This window comes from Trematomus bernacchii, unplaced genomic scaffold, assembly GCF_902827165.1.
Source record: "Trematomus bernacchii unplaced genomic scaffold, fTreBer1.1, whole genome shotgun sequence".
Classification (NCBI taxonomy): domain Eukaryota; kingdom Metazoa; phylum Chordata; class Actinopteri; order Perciformes; family Nototheniidae; genus Trematomus; species Trematomus bernacchii.
The window spans coordinates 13,815,548-13,832,025 of record NW_022987547.1 but is presented as its reverse complement, the minus strand read 5'-3'; the positions used below and the strand labels follow the sequence as shown (position 1 = coordinate 13,832,025).

Here is a 16,478-nt window from a genome sequence, read left to right as displayed (position 1 = left end):
AATAATAATAATAATAATATAATCATAATAAGAATAACAACAATAGGTAATCATATTTTTTAAATACAGAAATAAAACAATAAAAAGCACAAGAAACCTGTAAAACCTGTACAATTCAGGAATAAAACAAATGTTATTAAAAACTATATATTTTTGATAGATACAATTCACAGTATGCGCTTTCTTAAAATCACAATATTCAAACAATTGATTTAATAAAATAAACACACACATTAAAAACAAAGAAAACCAGGCCTTTAAGAGATATTTTTACGGCTGCTGCATCACGTGACCCGGCTGTCAAATATGGCCCCTTCCTTCTGCGTGTGAGAGCAGACAGCTGACAAAGGAAATACATCTGGTAAAAGGACGGCGCCGGCTCGTGTAACCCCGCTCCTTCGTCCAGATATCCCTCCACCTATGAGGTACGTATGCTCGTCTTCGTGAACGTTGGTTTTATTTCCCGCCCTGCAGCGGTGGTTGTAAACGCCTCTGTGTCGTTCTGATAACTCTGCTGTTTTTCTCTGAGCGAGGTTGCAGCATCCTTGGCTCGCCGAGTGGACGAGTTTCTCCCTTTGCTGAGGGCTAGCGGGGCTTTATTAGCATGGATGTTACGAATGACTGGAGGATATTTCAGTGTGTCCGTCTTATGTGCTGTTTACAAGACCTTCATAGATGATTTAGCCCAGGTGGAAGACCATTCAACGTATGGACGGGTGTTTGACCTGGTTTGTGGGCCCCTGGGCCAGAGCCCTGCTTAAATGTAATGTTATTGCCTGGTATGGGCACAAGTCAGAATGAGACGCAACACTACGAAAATTATCATAACAAGACACAAAACAACCAGAAAAAGACAGTATACAACCAGAAATGAACGCAAAATGACCACAAAGAGACATACAATAACCAAATTAGCAAGTTTGCAACCATTACAACAAATACAGCTTAGAAAGACCATGCATTTCTCCTGGGGCCTCATTCATACCATGTGTGTGAATTTCACACTGTCTGGTTGAATGTTCAGTGTGGCCATAGTTCATGGCAGAAAGCAGATAAAGCAGGAGCAAGGTTCACTTTAAGGATAGGATGATGACTCATGGAGAAACGGATCATAAAATGATAGTTGGTGAATAATGTCAATTTGTAGTCTCACATTCAGATGAAACCAATAGCTACTGTCCTGTTTATTACACATATTATAATCATTATTATTATTACTGGCTCCTATATCTTAGACAACTCAACTACTGTAATAAATCTGTAAATAACTGCGATATACGTATATACGTATATATATATATATATATATATATATATATAGAGATATATAGAGACGGAGAGATAGATAGAGACGTAGAGATATAGATATAGATATAGAGAGAGAGATACACGGTATATATATATATATATACGTGTATATATATATATATATATATATATATACGTGTATATATATATATATATATATATATATATATATATATATATATATATATATATATATATATATATATATATATATATATATATATATATCTATATATATATATATATATATATATATATATATATATATATATACTTCCACTTTTACTACTGTTACCTGGCTGCTATCACACTACTTTATACCTTCTACAAAAAAATACTGTTACTAGTACTTTTTGTTGTCCATCCATGGATGTGTATTTTTGGAAATTGTATTTTGTGTTATTTCTATTTGTATCTTTAATATTTTATGCATGCCTCTTAATTATACTTTTTTATAACGCTTTACTTTCCCTGTAACAATGTAAGCCCCCCCTCTGTGAGACAAATAAAGGTATTCTGGTTCTGATTATTATTATATGAATAAGAAAAGAAATCAGACATGAATTGTTTACGTCACCAGATGTACCGTATCGTACATCCTGTACCAATAAATGGAACCTCACTGATTTATATTTCCCCCTCTTTTCTATCCTTAGCAAATGAAAAATAGCTGCCATATGATGTGTCAGCGAGAGGAAGTGACCGAAGAAGGCCTTCAATGTTGCAGGCCATCTGTTCCAGACCCTCCCTCCCTCCCTCTCTCCTCTCCTCCCCCCCCTGCAGCCATGCAGATCAACCCGGCGTACGTGGAGTCTGCCGTGGTTCTGGCCATGGTGCTGTGCGTCCACACGGCCGTGTGGAACCAGCACTCCTGGTGCATCGTGGCCCTCTTCATCCAGGCGTTCTACGTGCAGCACAAATGGGACCGTCTTCTCCGAGCGGGAGGCGCCGTGTTCCAGTTTCGCCCCTCGGCAAACAGCGGCATCGTGCCGGCCTCCATGGTGATGCCTCTGCTGGGCCTGGTGCTGAAGGAAAAGTGCTCTGCCTCGGGGAACGTCTACTTTGAACGCTTCTCCATGGTGGTTACCATTACTGGGATGATGCTCGCTCTGTTTCTGTCCCTGATCGCACTGGGAATCACCAGACCAGTACCCACAAACACGTGCGTGATCGCGGGTATGGCAGGAAGTGCCATCCTCTACACCACCAAACAGACGCTGACCGTTTCAGAGGTCATCGAGGTCTTGGAGGTGCTTCTGATCTTCGTTTATCTCAGCCTGATTGTGCTTTACCTCCTGCCTCGCAGCTTCACCCCCGGCGAGGCGCTCCTTATCGTCGGGGGAATCAGTTTAATCGTCAACCAGCTCATCAAGCGCTCCCTGAACCTTGCAGAGGTCAAAGGTGATCCTGTGAACTACTTCCTGCCAGTTATTGTTGTAGGCTCTCTGCTGCTGGGGGTTTTCTTCGCCCTGCTCTTCTGCTTCATGGAGTCGGAAACCTGGGTGTCGTCACTTTTCTTCCACATGATGACCGCCGTCCTGGGTCTGGGGATCCTCATGCCGTGGCTCTCCTTGTTCATCGGCAGGCATCCGCTCATGTGGCTGCTGGACTTTGTGACTTTGAACGACAGAAGGCTGTGTCTGCTCGGGTACTGGCTCTTTCTGGTTGCCGTGGCCACTTGCGTTGTGCTGCACCAGAACTACCAGCGCCAATCCGGGTCCAAGAAACACCAGGCCTCGACGATTGTGCGGAAGTACTTCCATCTCATCGTGGTGGCTACGTATGTTCCTGGGCTGATCTACGACAGGCAGCTGCTCCACGTGGCGTCTGTGGGCTGCTTGGCGGTTTTCTTGTTCCTGGAGTACGTGCGTTATTTCCGGATCATGCCGTTCGGTCAGCTCCTCAGGCAGCTCCTCACTTTGTTCCTCGATGAGCGGGACTCAGGGCCTCTTATCCTGACCCATGTTTACCTGCTGATAGGCATGTCTCTACCCTTATGGTTGTTCCCAGGACCCTGTGCTCCACATGGGGTCCTCCCCGGGGCAGGAGGCCTGGTGCCTTACGCCGGGGTTTTGGCTGTCGGGGTGGGGGACACGGTGGCGTCTATTTTCGGGAGCACCATGGGAGAGATCCGTTGGCCCGGCACTAAGAAAACCATGGAGGGAACTGCGACGTCTATTTTTGCCCAGATTATCGCCGTGGCCATGTTCCTTATCTTCGACGGGAGCATCAATCTGAACTCCACCTACTCCTGGATCGTGGGCTCCATCTCTCTGGTGGCCATGCTGGAAGCCTACACCTCCCAAATAGACAACCTCCTCCTCCCCCTCTACCTCTTCATCCTGCTGCAGCTTTGATGGGAGAGATGAGAAACAAAAACAGACTCTTCCTGCTCTCCTCAGCTCTTTCCAGGGGGAGAAAGGAAGATGATTTGGGGGGGGAAAGTTTGAGAAATTTGGAAAGATATTAATTTAGTAACAGAAATCCCTTTATCAGTTGACTGATCAGCACAAGAAAAGAAAGGTAACGGACTGACAGCCGGATAAATGTAATGTCAACAAACAAATGGGGCACGAAATAATTCAATAGTAAAGAGCTGATAGGAAAATGAGAAACGTTTTGGCGATCCATTTTTAATCAGTTGCTCCTGTCTTTATGATTTAAGGACCAGTACAAATCTTTCTGAAGTTCTAAAAAAACAATATTTATCAGCTGGAAAAAAAGGTTCTGTGGCGAAACATTTCCACCACCTTTTTTCACAGATAAGGAACAAGAACCGTAGATTTGTTTGTACCCGTCCTTTTTTTTTATCTGTTCAATGGGAGAAAAGCATTTGGATCAGACGAAGAGAATGAATAACGAGATACATTTGAGTGTTCTCACTTTCCTATCAGGTCTCCCGTGACATTAGAATCTGCGGCCCTCACATCACAAGTCATTTCTATACCAGTTACTTTAAGGAATAAGACGAGCATTGCAGAATAAATGACACCAAACCTCCTGAATTATGCAACAGGGGATTAGCAAAGTGGGAAAAATTTCCTTAAACACTTCTGGACGGTACAGATGCTGCTAGCGGCACATTACGAATCACCAATGATCAATATCTTGTTCCCCTTTTGCTAATGGATACCTTTGTATTGCCTTTGAAGAACATTATTTAAAGTTAGCGTAGTCTTTTTCTTAATGTTATTTTGTCTCCCCGACGGCAATATGAAGGAATACTGCTGAGAGTATTTGCCTTAAGAAGTATATTTTCTATCACACATTATGTAGATGAACGCATGGCAGCCCCTCTCTTTATAAGGGCTGATTTATACTTCAATACGGCAGAAATCTACTTTGCTCTTGCATGACACTAATGTGATATCAGTACTGTAACATGTACACAGGTATTCTGCAGTATGGTTTTCTTTGAGGTTTGATGGGACCCATTTAAAGGTACACTTAATATAAATATTTCCTCTGAGACTGAGCCTTCAAACCTTGCATATTGTCGGAGTTTGTAGATGTGCTTTGGTCAAAAATGATGTACAAAGGCCTTTTTCTTTTTAGCAACTTTCATTATGCTTTACATACATATCCTCGTCAGGTTTAATCTCATCGTTTTGGATGAGGATGCTTCAGATTATAACCTGAAACATGTTTTCAGCATGAATTCATTTACAGCCTTATGGTATTTGATCATCTGTAAAAGTTATTTGGTGTTTTTTTATTTATTAGCATGATACTACTGTTACTTTTACATCATCCTTACATTTCTTATGTAATATTGCATGTTGAGTGCATCAAAAAGGTAGATACAATTGTTATGTCTCCTATTTTAGTACATTTGAGAAAAGAGAAGGACCTGTGTGACTGACGGTGAGAGAACACACACACGTCTTTTGGTTTCACAGTTTAATTTTAAAATGGACAAAAAAGGTTTGAATGTTGTGATTGATAATCCAGTCAAAAATACATTTTTTTTTTTTTCATTTCATCTTAACATGAACATACTTGAAAATAGCAATGCTTACTGTTGTCTGCAAAATAAAAATAAAAAGGAATCTACCGTCTTGTTTTGACACACATTTGACAATGTTTGATTTGCTGAATAAAAGTAGACCTAAATGTCAGCTGTTAGAAACGTTATCTCAAATTCATTTTTACAAAAACGTCCTATTTAAAAAGATGTGAGTCACCATTGATTCAGTTGTGACTTTGCCTGAAAGCAGCCTTCATGTACTGTAGCTTCAGAGAAATGTCTCTTATCTGTGGTTCAAACGTGTTGGTGCCTCCTTCAGGTCTGTCCATGAACTGCAGCCCAACATGTCATCATTTAGTGTAGAGCTGCGGGAACGGGAGCTCTTCAGTGGGCTGCAGCCTTTGAAGACAAACAGATGGAAGCATGACAAGTGGAGACATTTCAGACTTAGTGAGAACACAACCTTCCTCCTCTTATCATTCAAACGTTTCATTTAGAAGCATTTGCAAGGTCACTCTGAAATGTTGATCCTCCTTTGCAAACACACCCTTAACACAGGCAGCCATGTCTTTTCTTGGGCTAGCCAAACGGTAGTGAAAATAATGTACAGAAACGCATCTTTTAACCATTTTCTTTGACATTATTATTATTATTATTTTGAAATGTATTATTAATTGAAAACGTCAAAGATATAAAAAGATGTGAAGGAGAATTGATAAGACAAGAAAATCCCACTGCAATTACAAAATGGATGTTTAAAAGTATATATTTTTGGCAAAGTTACAATTCTGATTCAAACACATCACACCTCCTAAAGATCAGAATCAGGTTTATTGTTATTAGAAGTATACACATAGAGGAATCTGCCTTGCATACGATGCATACATACACAGTTAAAGAAGATTGATTGTTAGAAAAGAACCATCAAATCAAACTAGGATAAAAAAACGATTTAAAGAAAACTCTAATAACATTAAAATATAACACTATTTATATGGAATATGGATGAAATATAGATATACCCGTAAACAAATCTACTAATAAAATATGAGCACTAATAACGTGCAATGTGCAAAATTCGGAGGGTTGTGTTTTCAATGTTTCAGTTTATGAACTCATATTTTATAATGTGAAACTGTGACAGCGATCTGCTCTCTAGAGGACCAACGTGTGCTACAGAAGGACGCAGCGGGCTCTCACCAGTTGTCGGGGTTCCAGCGGGTGTCCTGGCTCTCCATGATGTGGAAGGTGTAGACGTGACGGGAATCCTCCGAGGTGTTCTCAGCGCTGCGGTGCACCACCTCCCCGTCGATCAGGACCACACTTCCTGGAGCCGGAGAGAAGAGGAGGCACACGGTTCACACTAGCCTCGTCTCAATACCCCTCCTCGACTCCTCCTTTCCCTCACTCGCGTCCCTTCCTTGCGTCTTAGCTCCGCCTCCGTAAGATGCGAGCGAGAGACACGAGGAGGTGACGCGAGGACAGAGGAGTCCTCAGGTATTAATTGGGATGTCCTCGTTCACTCAAACGTCACTCTTAAACGACGTCTGTTAATGATGACATGTGCACAGCTGTATCCCCTCTCATTGGGTTTAACTGAATAACCTTTAGAACCGGCCCATTTGTTGTTAAATATGTATTTAAATGATGAATCTTTCTCTTTTTAGTCAAGGAATTCAATGTATGATGGTTGGTCCTGCTTTTGTGCTCTGTTTTGGTGTAAAATGTACATTTCAATAAAATTATAATTATAATAATGTGAAAGCCTTTACTCTGAAAATGTGTGTCCTGTAGATCCCCACATTCACCAGAAACCCACATTCAGGACTGTGCATTTTAAATAATTTAACTCCTGAATATCTTAACACAAAACAAAACAAATAATTGTTATTTATCAAGATCTAGCCATTTATGAAATAGCTTTCTTAATAGCTATGTTTTAGTGACATTCAAGATCATTAAACATGACTTAAATTGTTAGTATAACCTTAAGAAATGAATTGCACATAATAATTCCCACGGAGCTGTGAGCACTTATACATTTATGTGACGCTTTCCCACTCATTCTTCCAGTTCTCCGTTTTCCTGTGTTGAAATCGACCAGCTGTGAAGGTGGGGGCGGGGCTTTTATACGCGAGTAGTGAAAACACTTCCGCGTAGTCTGCTCTCGTGTATCCTCCCTTTCGTCTCCTCCTGCACCCCTCCTCCCTCACCCCTCCTCGACTCCTCCGTGTGCATTTCAGCTATTGGGACGTCCTTCAAAATGGCGTGTCTTGATCGATTTCCGGGTCAAGTCCCGGAGGAGGGGAAGAGAGGAGTCGAGGAGGGGTATTGGGATGAGGCTAATGAAATCAAGCAAATCCAGTTCAACAGCCTTCATCACATGCATATTGCATATTTAAATAGTTACATATTCATTTTTAGATTAAGTTGATTCATTACATTTTTCAAATACGATGACAATGTATAGAAAGAGACTATATGGTGTTTTTTGGCAACCTTTCCCAGCTGCACATTTGGGGCAAGACACAATAAATAAAGCTTCGCTAGTTTGGGTCCTTATCACAGCTGATCAAGATGGCCAAAAGATTCTCTGCTCAGAGGGGCTTGCAAATGATTCTGGAAGAGAGAGAACCATTTGATGATGATGTAGAGGAAGAGGAAGAGGCTTCAGAATGTGAGGATCACATTTCTGAGAATTCTGAGTCTGACAGTGACTTTGAAGAAGAGGATCAGCTAGTTACTAAAAAGACGAGCCACAGGACCAGCCGGTCAGTGGGCAGAAAAACAAGAAGCACTTGAATTCATTAATGTGATCTAACAAATGTAAAAGGGCAAATATGAACCATATATACTGTTTATATTGCTTGTAATTGGGATGAAGTAAACATCTGTTGAGTATTTTGAACATCAAATAGTTTGATTGTGTTGAATTGAAGGCCAAAAAAGCAGCGGGTCCACCAGACCCACGAACACTGGCTGAGTAACACAAATATGAACACCACACAAGGGTTAAAAACAAAAGTGGCTTACCTTTCTTAACAGGAGCAACGAGAAACTTCTGTTCATCGTAGGTCTGCTCTCGCCCGGTGAAGTCAGTCATGGGATACGTGCCTTTAGGGGTACGCACCATACGCCGAGATATACCACCTGCAAAAACAATTAGAAACTATTACATACAACATCAATAGAGTCAGCTATTTAGTCAGTTGATGCATCCTTTGGAAACTCAATTTGAGATAGATATTGAGAAGAGAAATAAGTGCCTCAAACAACATCCCTAACAATCCAGAATGAAGTCATCGTGGCAGCACCTTGAATCTCTTTCACATCCTGCTGAACCCATTTGTTCACACATTCAATTATTGTCATATGGATTGTCTATGTTGTTATTTTACTCAATGTTTATTCTGTACACATAACATCTATTCCGGGTCTGTTTGGCCCGGGAGTGGGATCCCTCCTCTGTTTTTGTTTCCCCAGTTAATGGTTCATTTCCTCACAATGTAAATGAAAGGTAGTCTTACTGTTGTGAGAGCGCGGGATGAACCACAGGCAGCCGTTGTTCTCGGTGGCGTCTTCCAGAGCGATCCACAGACCCGTCACTCTGCCCAGAGGCTCCGTGTACAGAAAGGTAGCATCTTGATGTGGCGTCACTTTAAAAAAACACAGTCTATTGTAGTGGTTCCCACCCTTTTGTGTCTCATGTACCCCTCGAGCCGGTCTCCATTCTAAAAGAACCCCCTCACTCCTCTTTGATCATTCACCTACATGTTTAAACCCTTTGTAACCCTATTCAACCCAACTGCTCCCAAATGAAAATACCTTAATACAAATGCATTTAAACTGGACATTAACACTTATTGTGAGTGAAAGAAAAATAATAATATTAAGTCTCACTTCTAGCAGTTTAACATATTTGATTAAGTCACTAGACTTTTAATGAGACACTTGAGCCTGCTGGTCTTTCAAAAATAAAAAGTGCTAGACAATCACCATCAACACCATCCTGAGAGCAGGAGCTGTTCCTCTCAGACCATAGTCTCAGACGCAGAGCCAGGCCGGACACCAGGATTAGGAAAATTGATTAAAAGTGTTTTTTTGTGTGGAAATAAATTGCAATTCCTAATCTTTCTACGTACCCCCTGCAATCCCCTCAAGTTCCCCTAGGGGTCCCATACCCCCTGTCGGGATCCACTGACCTATTGCATTAAAGGTAGGGTAGGTAATTTTGGAGAAACCAGCTCGAGTGTGCTAGAATTTGAAAATACACAGCCGGAAAAAATCTGCCACTTCCTTACAGAGCCCCTCCTCCAACACACACGAACGCGCACATGACCAATGAGGGCACGAGATAAGTTTGTGCACAGATGGAAGGCTGACAGGCAGGTAGGCCATCCAGTTATTTTAGCCGGGCCGGCTAAAATGATTGGTCGTGCTTTTTACAGTACTACGGCTTCCACAGATGACATTTTTTATGGATTTTTTGTCAAAGCACTTAAGATATTCATTGCTATCGGGATGTTAAGAGCATTCCATGGAATATAACAAAAAGTGTTTCTGAAGTGAATTACATACCCTACCTTTAACTCACAAGGCAAGGTACGTTTATTTATAAAGCACATCTCAGTTTAAATTGTTAACACACAATGTATTGATATTACAGCAGATTCTGCAAGAGATGCAGAAATACAATATTATAATATCTTTAAATATCTATGGAAAACAGTGGTAAAGAAAAACTATTTTAACATTTAAAAAACTAAATCAGCTTACCTTCTCCACCAATCCCTGGTTGCTGCGGGAGAGAGAAGGAACATATATGGATATCTTTAACTACACACACAGCATAATGTAAACAAGACATTTCCTTCATATTGAATGTGTTACCTTGAAGATGAACATGCTCTGCAGTATCACAGGACTGATGAGGCCCAGCTTCTTCGCTAAGCCCTGAGATCAAATGCATTATGTATTCAATGTGAGTTATTCAGGGACTCAGCATTATTCTCTGATATTCAACGGCTCACTCACCTGGACTTTGGGTGAATGTGTCACCTTTTTGTACAACGGCTCATAGGCATGCAGTGCTAAAGACAAAAACTGGGATTAGGTATTAATGTTTGACAAATTTGAGATTGTTTTACTTTAGTAATTCAGTTTTATATCACTTCTACTCCAACACATCTTAAGGATATATTGTACTTTTCTACTGCACAGTTATGTGAAAGCTTTAGTCAGATTTAAGATTCAAAATGTTTATCCCTGTCCAGTAAAGAATCATGTATCTCCAGGGCCCAGGAGTTCAAAATTTGTAATCCCTATCTGATCAAATCAGATTTGGATTTTGGGTAGTTCAAAACCAAAAAACAGGATTAGGATCACTTTGATATCCGATCAGATCAGGAAATCCAATCCAAGCTTTAATCTGGATCAAATCTTCAAAACGGGTAGTTTAAACCGACAACACAGGATTGGGATCAGTTTGATCCCAAAAAACTGGATTATCCTGATCCCACCAGAGGGGTGGATCTCCAGTGGATTACCAGAGCTAAATGTACTGTACAATTGATTTAAAAATATGTTTCAATTTAAATAAGATGGCAAAGTTTGTTAACTGAAATAATACACCATTTTTAGCCTTCATGGGAAATACATTTTATTTTTCCATTTTTGCTCACGTTTGAGATGGCCTATTTTGCTTTCAACCAAATGTTGATGACATAAATGTGTATGCTCATAAAAGTATCACAACAAAGATTGTCAATCACAAATGCAATTTAGATTAAAGAAAAAATATCTTCAACAAAAAAAAAGTCCATCATCTGTCATCACCTTTCAAAAGTAATTGCGGACAATAGATGTCTCTGCAATGTGGTCTCTTGTCTTCCTTATTTTTCATATCCACTAGATGGAGATCGGCAGGATTAAAGCACTGATATTCAGGATCTAGTAATCTTGAAAAGTCGTAATCTGGATCAGGGTGATCCTATCCTGAATTGCTTTGAACTACAGGGACAAAATCTGGCCGACTTGTCTGATCCTGGATCACAAAAAATGGGATTTCAAAATCTGATCTGATCAGATAGCAGTGTTGTAGTCAAGTCACCAATTCACGAGTCCAAGTCACTCTCGAGTCACCACTCTTCGAGTCCGAGTCCAAGTCCGAGTCACCAAGGGAGAGTCGTAGTCGAGTCCGAGTCCAAGTCCGAGTCACCCAAGGAATGTCCGAGTCGAGTCCGAGTCCGAGTCATCATTACCTGTGTTCGAGTCCGAGTCCAAGTCCGAGTCACCCAAGGAGTGTCCGAGTCAAGTCCGAGTCCGAGTCATCATTACCTGTGTTCGAGTCCGAGTCCAAGTCCGAGTCACCTAAGAAGAGTCCAAGTCAAGTCCGAGTCACAAGTCTTCATGTATTAATCTTCGTGGATATATGTGTTGAAATGTAGCTGCTCCTCTACATTGCTTTTATCCTGTCATGTTATACTAATCTGTCTATTGAACTGCTGTGAAGCCAGTTTGGCTACAATTCTTGTAATAGGTGCTATACAAATATAAAGCTTATTACTAATATTAATATTATTATTATTATTATTATATATAAACTATGTTTAAAATGAGTTACCTTTTAGAGAAGTGATTATATTTGTATGCCAATATTTTCCTATGGTAAAGTTTTCGTTTTGCACTTTTATTTTGATAGTAATAAGATCGGGACTCTTATTTTGAAGGAACTTTTACCGGTTAAATCGGTTTACTGATAAAGATTTAGCCCCAGAAAGCACATGGCTACTTAGCATGCAAAATGACGTCATTCTGCATGTTAAGTAGCCATATGCTTTCGTGTTATCGGCTGAATCTTTATTTATTGATTAGATCACTTTACTCTGATGATAGTGTTCAAGACAGCCTATATGTCTGAACTCGATGTTTAGAGTAATGTGTTACGGAGCCTTCTCTTCAATATTGTTTCCACATAGAGCATTTTGCGCTGCTCTTTTCCAATGTGGAAGCAGAATGTGTGAAAGCATACAGCACGATGCGGGGTGTGTCTCTAGACATCTTTAGACTGGAATAGCGGGGCCCAGTACGTGAACTCGCCTCGCAGCCGGTGCACACGCCAGGATAGAGGACATCAGACTCCATAGAAAACTTGCTCGAGTCCGAGTCCGAGTCCAAGTCGGAGCGTCAATGTACAAGTCGAGTCCGAGTCATCATGGGGGAAAAAATTCACGAGTCCGAGTCCGAGTCCAAGTCAGCGTACGCGATAATTCACGAGTCCGAGTCCGAGTCCAAGTCATCGTGCGCGAGAATTCACGAGTCCAAGTCCGAGTCGCGTCAATCAGTGCGGGAGTCCGAGTCGAGTCACGAGTCCCGAAAATCGGCACTCGAGTCCGACTCGAGTCCGAGTCCAGGACTCGAGTACTCCATCTCTGTCAGATAGGGATTAAAAGTGTTTGAACTCCTGGGCCCTGGAGATTTAGAATGCTTCTGATAAACTGAAGTGACTGGGAAAAACAAGATCTTTTTTCAAAGCTATACAAATGTGTAGGTACACGCTACAAGTATATGATGATCTCAGGAGTATGATGCAATGCTGCAGATTAAACAGTAAGTATATAAACATACACATTAACACAGCTGTAGGATTAACACCATATATTACAGTAAAACACTGACAGGGGACATTTTACCGCACACATTGACTACTTTTTTTGTCTTCAAACACTTAGCTGGTAATACTTTTACTTAAAGGGCCCATGTCATGCTTTTCCGGTTATTACGCGTCCCCTTGTGTGTTATGAAGGTTTTTCTGCATGTAAACGGTGTGCAGAGTCACAAACCCTCAAAGTACACCCTGTAGCGAGTAAAACTCTAACACAGAAAAGACCTGTCTCTGCTGTCCCAGAACGCCTCGTTGGAGATTTCTCATTTTCCATTGTTTTCTTCCTGGGTTGACGTGTGAACACCCAAATCAACAACAAATGACCGGATTGGCCCAAATGGACCAATCCGCGGAGCACCTCACACACCAGGATCCCTTGGCTAACTAACAGGGAGTCCCCATTGACTTGCATAGAGCTCCCTGAACGCTGGTAATAGACGAGTTGGGATGGCGGAGAAATGCTCTCTGCAGACCCATTCTCACAGCGTTATAAACCTTTTTCTTACTCAATATCAAGCCACACTTATTGTTTTTACTTCGGCTGTGAGTGTTTGTGTGTGCTCAGGATGAGTTTGGCTTGTTCTCGCTGTATCGCCGACCCGGAAACCTGTCCGCTCCTCGCAGCAGCTCGCAGCAGCAACGAGCCTCGCAACGTCCCGACCAATCAGAGCACACTGGGCTCACAGGGAGGGGGGGGGCAGGAGCTCCAACAAGGCGTTTAGGACAGAGAGTGAATACACATACTATACAGAGATGCTGTATGAGAGACCAATGTGATTTTGGAAAATTGCACAATATAAATCTATTCTAGTAGACCTCAACAATGGAATTATGATCAGTAGAAATGGCCATGACATGGGACCTTTAAATAAGTAAATGATTGGAGGACTTTCACTGGACTTGTTAAAAGCTCTGCATGATGTTTGGACATCTAATTTTAGTAATCTCACCATGTCCGACTTTATTTAGCGACCTTTGTTTTGGTACGATGAAGTCCCCTGCAAGACAAGAAAAAAGCTTCACCCATCTAATGTGGCGTTTGGTGATACAGAAAACATTCAGTAGAGGCAGGAGAGAACTCCAAATAGAGCTCACCTTTGTCGTCAAAAACTCCTTTCTCAAAGAAAAAGCGGATCTTGTCTCCACTGGTGATGAAATAGTCTGCGTTTCCCTGCAGGTCAAAGGTTAACGTCAGTCATCTGATACAGGGGGGGGGAGTTCAGACATTGACACTGAAAACACTGAATACACTGTGGACCGTGTGTTTGCCACTAGCCTGAGAGGAGGGACAATAAGGGGGGGGGGGGGCTACAGACACACTCAGGTTCTGCAGCTGAGAAACATCAGTGTGAACCTTACCTGCATCTGTTAGTGCAATATGATGGAAAGCATGTAGAAGACAAACAGTGGGATAAATATGTCATATTTTGACACAGTTTATGACTTATCTATGGCTCTGAGCAGATGCTTTTGTATATATAAATATATATAAATGTATTACAATGTCATATATTATAATGTCTTGTAATAAACATCCAGGGCCTATTTATGTTTATTCATTTACATTTTAACCCCATCCCTGCTCCCACTTTAAGATTATACAAATACAATAATAAAAAAATAAAAATAATAAAAGCATGCCTTTAAACATATATAAACACAAACAAGTGTAAGTAAGTAAAAGTAAAATATAATAATATAATATAATAATAATAATAATATAATATAAAGTATTTTAAAAGTAAAATAAAATACCATAAATAAATGATATAACATCAAATAAATAAACATTAATGAAACAAATATCTAAAATAAAAACCCGATAATTTGAAATAACCAACCCTTCCTTGTGGCTTAGTCAATGGTAAACTAATAAACAATGTAACAGATTGAAAGGTGAGTCACCTGAGTTTTGAGCTGCTCGTCGTGGTTGGTGGAGAAGGTGGTGCGGCAGTGCTGGGGGACGTCCATCTCCTCCACCATGTCCCCCATCCTCTGCCTCAGCTCATCACACTCCTGGGGGGTCAGCAGCCCGTCCAGAACCACGTACCCCTCCTCCAGGTACTGCAGTCAATCTCAGTTTATTTATATAGCCCAATATCACACATGTTACATTAGTCTCAGGGGGCTTTACAGTGTGTACTGTGTACAGAATATGAGACTACTAAAACAATATATGAATACAATAAAATAAATCCATGGATCATGCACAAAGAGCTTTTAACAAGTCCAGTGAAAGTCCTGGATTCATTCACTTATTAAAGTAAAAGTATTATCAGCTCAGTGTATGAAAAATAAAAGTAGTCAATGTGCGGTAAAGTGTCCCCTGTCAGTGTTTACTGTAATATAATGGTGTTAATGTGTGTATATGTTTGCTAGTTTAATCTGCATCATATTCCATGATATCATTATATACTTGTAGCGTTTACCTAAACAAATATGCAATAGATGAACTACAACACTACAGACAGGTCATAGCAGTCATCCAGTGTATTCACTATGGGCTGTGGTCACATGAGGAGATCACTAATGGAGACGTGTCCTTTGGTTTCTTTTTGGAGAGGATGTGACTTGGTTTTTTTCCTTCTAATTTTGAAATGTCAACATATGAATGACACTTTATAGAACAATCAGTGCATAGTTTTCTGAAGATCAACTATTTAGTTGTTTTTCACACGATCGTGTTTAGAATAACATACACTGTGTATATTCTCAAATCCTTTAGATAATATGTTATGTCTGTTGTTTGAAGCACTTTGTGACACATCGACTCTTATAAACTTGCTAACCTGGTAAAGGAAAGAGATTGATTTGATCTTGGTGTTATGTCCTGGTGGTGTCATTACTCGTTTTATTTAAAGTGCTGTATAATGCTACAATGCTAAATGGCAGATTTACTGTAAAATGCAGATCTGTTGCTTCACACAGCAGGACAGGTCACCTGTGGCTGCAGCAGGTTATGTAATGAGCCTCAAATGTGCCGTCACGTGAACTATATGAATATAAACACACAATCCTGCAGGAACATCACACAGAACACTGAAACATGTCGGTATACTTGGTGTAAGTAAATACACGTTTGTTTGCATACAATCAAGTTACAGTTGTTTGTGAGCATGAATAAGTACACTGTAAGGACAAAGTACTTGATGGAAGTGAGCTACATGTCACTGTACCTTGTGTACTTTTTATTTGAATGTAACGCTCACCTTTTGCACATCCCGATCTGTCATAAAATCCATGTTCTCTGCTCGGAGAAATCTCCCTCCTGTGTGAATCTTCCAGACAAACTCCAGCCTGCAGTCGCTGATTTCCGACCACGTGACCTGTCCGAATCAATTCAACTGTAACCAACAGAAGCCGTAATGGGATTTGGACTTTAACTCTTTCATGGCGGCATACAAACACTGGAGGTGCAGTAACACACTGTGGCCGCTAGATGTCGCCCATGTCATTGGTTTAACACGGAAATAAATAACAAATAGTTACAGTGCAATCTAGTGGCAACTCAGGGTTAAAAATAGCTAGGATTAAATTAAA

The 16,478-nt window shown here is 40.8% G+C and overlaps 2 protein-coding genes across 2 annotated transcripts; one reads left to right on the top strand and one right to left on the bottom strand.

Moving 5' to 3' along the window:
• Positions 1-300: 300 nt before the first annotated feature.
• dolk (dolichol kinase) lies at positions 301-5,375 on the top strand. The gene is made up of 2 exons (XM_034123291.1): positions 301-425; positions 1,965-5,375. Exon 2 carries the CDS (start codon positions 1,968-1,970, stop codon positions 3,663-3,665), a length of 1,698 nt encoding a protein of 565 aa, XP_033979182.1. The 5' UTR covers positions 301-425; positions 1,965-1,967; the 3' UTR covers positions 3,666-5,375.
• Positions 3,767-16,266, bottom strand: phyhd1 (phytanoyl-CoA dioxygenase domain containing 1). The gene is made up of 11 exons (XM_034123292.1): positions 16,148-16,266; positions 14,844-15,002; positions 14,034-14,109; positions 13,889-13,936; positions 10,310-10,365; positions 10,166-10,228; positions 10,052-10,073; positions 8,803-8,931; positions 8,309-8,425; positions 6,476-6,602; positions 3,767-5,674 (listed from the first exon to the last, which is right to left on the bottom strand). Exons 1-11 carry the CDS (start codon positions 16,178-16,180, stop codon positions 5,626-5,628), a joined length of 879 nt encoding a protein of 292 aa, XP_033979183.1. The 5' UTR covers positions 16,181-16,266; the 3' UTR covers positions 3,767-5,625.
• Between the last annotated feature and the right edge of the window lie 212 nt (positions 16,267-16,478).